Here is a 4,688-nt window from a genome sequence, read left to right on the forward strand (position 1 = left end):
CTCTCCGGTAGCTCAGAATGGTCTTTTGGGTTTCTGTGAGGGTGCCGGGGTGGTCTGGTCATAGAATCACGGACGGGTTCAGGATGGAACGGACCTCTGGAGCTTACCCAGTCCAACCCACCTGCCGAGGGAGGGTCACCTGGCGCAGGTGCCACGGGAACGCGCCCCGATGGGTTTGGAATGTCCCCTGAGAGGCACCCTCAGGTGTGCGGCGCTGGGCCCCTCCCTAACGAGGGGCTTTCCCGGGGGAGGGGGACGACCCCCGCGCCCCTTAAGCCTCCCCGCGCCCCTTAAGGAACGCGCCTGGCCCCATCCCCTCTCCCCAGCGGCGGCACACGGTGCCGGGGCCGCTGTCGGGACCCTGCGGGGCGGATCCCCCGGCCGGAGCGGGGCCGGCCCCGCGCTGCTTCCCCCGGGGCCGCGTCCCGGCGCCGCCATGGCCCGCGCGGTGACGTCACGCGGCCGTGCAGGAAGCGCTCCCGTGGCTGTGACGCATTTCCGCGTCCGGCCCCGCCCCTTCCTTTCCGCCCGGCCGCGCGCGAGGTGGGAGCGATGGCGGCGGGGCCGGGGCGAGGGGAGCGGCGGCGGCGGGGCCGGGAGCGATGGCGGCGGGGCCGGGGCGAGGGGAGCGGTGATGGCGGGGCCGGGGGCGGCGAGGGCGATGGTGGCGGAGCTCCGGGAGCGATGCTGGGGCCGAGGGCAGTGGGAGCGGCTCTGCAGCGGGGTCCGGCTTCAGGGCACGGCCTCTGGGCCCGGCCTGGCTCCGGTATCACCTCGCGGCGGGGGCAGCTCTGGCTCCTGTGGCCGGGGACAGGACCCGAGGGAAAGGCTGGAGCTGTGTCAGGGAGGGTTGCGGTGGATTTCGGGGAAGGGTTCTTCCCCCCGGGGGTGCTGGGCACTGCCCAGGCTCCCCAGGAATGGGCACAGCCCCGAGGCTGCCAGAGCTCCAGGAGCGTTTGGATAGTGCTCTCAGTGATGCCCAGGGTGGGGTTGTTGGGGGGTCTGTGCAAGGCCAGGAGTTGGACTCGATGATCCTTGTGGGTGCCTTCCAACTGGCGATATTTCATGATTCTTCCAGGTGTTTCTGCTTAGTGCCTCAGCAGGGACCAGGACGAGATGCAGAACGACGCCGGGGAGTTCGTGGACCTTTATGTCCCTCGGAAATGGTGAGCAGGGGCCTGAGGGGCCAGGCCTGGAGTCGCCCCCAAGGCTGGTTCAGCCTCTGCAAAGGGGCTTTTTGTAGCAACGAATATCTGTGGGGGAGAAAAAAGAATCTCTTTTCTGTCAGTTTCTGTATTTTTAAATGCCTTATGTAAAGTATGCGGAGCAAAGACTAAAGTTGAGGAGACACTTTGCACCTTCTGTTCCAAAACTGTCAGCCTTACGCTGGCACTGACAGCACATGGACTCACACACTGGTTTGGGTTGGAAAGGACCTTAAAGCTCATCTCATTCCACCTCTGCCATGGGCAGGGACACCTTCCACTAGCCCAGGTTGCTCCAAGCCCCTTCCGACCTGGCCTTGAACACTTCCAGGGATCCAGGGGCAGCCACAGCTTCTCTGGGCACCCTGTGCCAGGGCCTCCCCACCCTCACAGGGAAGAATTTCTTCCTAAAATGGTTCATATCAAATATAAATGTGTATTCGTAGCATACAAGTGTTTGTATGGTCTGTGCTGCAAGTTGTTGAAGTGAACCTGTTCGGTTATCACAGGTTGTTTTGATGGCACATTGTAAGTGTGATTTTGGTATAGTAGTAAATGGAATTAGAAGCCTTCTGTAAGTGTGTGTGTCTGTGTTAAAAGAATCACTAAAAATAAGCCATTTGTATGGCTTATTAGTATGGTTTATTATAGATTAAATCAAATATGTTTTACAGCCTGTGATTCCTGAGCATTTGCAGCCTGACTATCTTTGACAGCTGTAGTGGCTCACAGCAAAAAAGGCATAGAAATTAATCTTACTAATTACACTGATGACTGTATTTCTTGCATTTTAGAAAATAAAATAACATTCTGTGTGTTTTGAAGGCCTGTACTGCCCTGTGCACTGTATAAGGGTGAACTGGACACATAGAAACCAAAGCAAAGGGATAATTGGCTAATTAGTGTGATGCTACCAAGTGAAAATTTCCTTTAAATGTACTTAAAACTGCATTTTAATCTTCTAAATACTGAAAGCTTAAACTGTTACTGTCTGAATTTCTTGTGTAGTTTTAATTGGCCTGTGGACTCTGCTCTAACAGCTGCATTTGTCATTGTCTCTGCCTGTTTCCTTTTGTTTAAATCTATCCTGTTTTATTCCTTAGCTCTGCTAGCAACCGAATCATTGGTGCTAAGGATCATGCTTCCATTCAGATAAACATTTCTGAGGTAAGTTTATTAACAGAATATGTGATGAGAGAGCTAAACCTTGAAACTTCTGATAAAAGTTACAGAATTAAACACCTTGTGATGCATCTACAGTAATTCAGTAAAGAAAGCCACAGTAGATCTTGACTCCTGCAGGATCCCAGTTAATGCATGTGGGTTCCAGTTAATTTAAACTCCTTTTAGCATGGTTTGGGGTTTTGTTTCCCAATTGTTTATTAGTATTCAGCTTTCAGGAATTTTGTGGACACATTGTTCCTGTAGCTGATGAGCTATAGACCTTGATTTCATTCTTGAATGGGAGACCACATTCCCAAATATTTTAAAAAACTGATTCTCTTGAGTTATCTGACTAAAAAAAAAATCATTAAAAAAAATACTGTTTATGATTTCCTGTCATTGTTAAGGCAAATACGTTTCTTGTTCGCCATATTTCATTCTTTCAGTGATCCCTCTTTCTTGTTTTCAAGGGATCAGAGATTAGCAGAACATGGAAATGAACCCACCTGGTATTACAAGTCCTTTCCCTGTAAAATTTCTCAGCAGCTTGAGAAAGTGAGACAATTTATGTCTCTCAGCTTGGACATTTTCCTACCTGTGTCCCCTTCCCTCTTCAGTTCAATTTTCCATGATATGACATTAGTTAAAAGAAAAAAAAAATAGTAAAGGCAGGGAAATCCACAAATAAACTTTACATTGATCTTTTCCATTGGTTCAGAGCTCAAGTATTTTTTTCCTTTAGCTACCACTTCTTGTCAATCTGTGTGATCCACGAAATTTTATGGCTGCAGTGTGTAGCTATAAATTTGCTGTGCAAAGATCATTGTAGTTGACTTTCTAACTTCAGTATTTGCCTTGAGATTTTGTAGTTTATCTGTCCAATACTGCAAGTATTCTTCTGCAATTTTTAACTTTGGGTGCTTGGCAAGTGTGATGTGAGAGCATAAAACTGTGTAGAATCTGTGTGTGCAGCAGCTTTGCTGTGATTGCAGGTTGACAAGGTGACAGGCAGAGTGAACGGCCAGTTCAAGACTTACGCCATCTGCGGCCCAATCCGGAGAATGGTGAGTGCCTTCCTGAGGATTCCTGCAGAATTGCTGTGCTGCTTTTTCTCTTTATTTGTAATTAATTAGATGTGTATTTGACCCTGAAAACAAAGTGTGCCTGCAGCTCATTCTAGAGCAAGAAGTTTTTGAGGGATAATAAAGACAGAGTGAAGATGGGAACAAATTCATAGAATCACAGAAAGCTCATCTCATTCCACCCCCTGCCATGGGCAGGGACACCTTCCACTGTCCCAGCTTGCTCCCAGCCCCATCCAACCTGGCCTTGGACAATTCCAGGGATGGGGCAGCCACAGCTTCTCTGGGCACCCTGTGCCAGGATGTTGGATTAACTTGGAATAATTGATTTCTTCTGGGGATGTTGATATGTTTTCAAATCCATGTAGGATGCAAGTGATTTTCTTTCTTTTAAGAATGTACCAAGGTACTAATCCTGGCTTTTTTCTGCTGTTTATAATTACTGAAGTGATAGTACTATGACTTAAAGGTGTGAGGAGTTCATCACAAGTCCACTTATCCATAAATACATGTTGTTAGTGCAAATGCTTATTTTTATCAAGTTAAAGCTATTTCTTACCCTTAAGGATGACAAAGAATTAACAGTTTATTTTGAAAACACTAATCTACCCTAACTGCTGCAGCTGCCTCTCTTCCACATGTGTCAGCAATTATTTGGACACTTGAGAATATTTTCTTTTCTCTTTTTACAGGGCGAATCAGATGACTCCATTTTGCGTCTGGCAAAAAACGATGGAATTGTTTCCAAGTGCGTATGTTTATCTTATCCTCTAACTCTTGCAGGGGGAACTTCCATTCCCAAATCCAGCTTTTAGGATGACAATCTGTGCATTGTATTTATAGGATGATTACACAGTTGGTCAAAGATATTTACTTGAGCTATTGAAGCAAACTGATTTGTAACAATGTTTGTTTCATTTTCTTCTAGGAACTTTTAACTGAAGAAACTCCGGTATGGAACATGTGAAATAAACAGTTCAAAACTATATTGTGCTGTGTCTTTTGTTAAAGTCACAAACACGAGTGGGTTTATTATAGTTAGTCTTAAAGGACTTAGAAATGCGTCTTAAAAATATACAGATTCTGATTGTGAATTCTTAAAACAAATCAGCTTGTAAAGGAATGCCAGAGTTGAAATTCGAGGATCTCCGCTTAACTCTTGGATTCACTGTCACTGGTCTTTTCCAGATTTAGTAAGTTTTGCATCTGTAATGGAACATCTGCAGTGTTGCAATCT

At 47.1% G+C, this 4,688-nt stretch overlaps 1 protein-coding gene across 1 annotated transcript; it reads left to right on the forward strand.

Moving 5' to 3' along the window:
- Positions 1-506: 506 nt before the first annotated feature.
- Positions 507-4,437, forward strand: RPS21 (ribosomal protein S21). The gene is made up of 6 exons (XM_082292810.1): positions 507-543; positions 1,079-1,166; positions 2,309-2,372; positions 3,362-3,433; positions 4,144-4,199; positions 4,380-4,437. The coding sequence occupies exons 2-6, from the start codon at positions 1,117-1,119 to the stop codon at positions 4,387-4,389; spliced, it is 252 nt and encodes an 83-aa protein (XP_082148936.1). The 5' UTR covers positions 507-543; positions 1,079-1,116; the 3' UTR covers positions 4,390-4,437.
- The last annotated feature ends 251 nt before the right edge of the window (positions 4,438-4,688 follow it).

The sequence above is a fragment of the Coloeus monedula genome (genome assembly GCF_965178545.1).
Source record: "Coloeus monedula genome assembly, chromosome: 17".
NCBI lineage: Eukaryota > Metazoa > Chordata > Aves > Passeriformes > Corvidae > Coloeus > Coloeus monedula.

Bases quoted from the DNA above. Each gene is read 5' to 3' on its own strand.
- RPS21 (XM_082292810.1), top strand. From the start codon at position 1,117: ATGCAGAACGACGCCGGGGAGTTCGTGGACCTTTATGTCCCTCGGAAA. The intron at 1,167-2,308 runs GTGAGCAGGGGC...TTTATTCCTTAG, and splicing joins CTTTATGTCCCTCGGAAATG to CTCTGCTAGCAACCGAATCA. The intron at 3,434-4,143 runs GTGAGTGCCTTC...CTCTTTTTACAG, and splicing joins GCGGCCCAATCCGGAGAATG to GGCGAATCAGATGACTCCAT.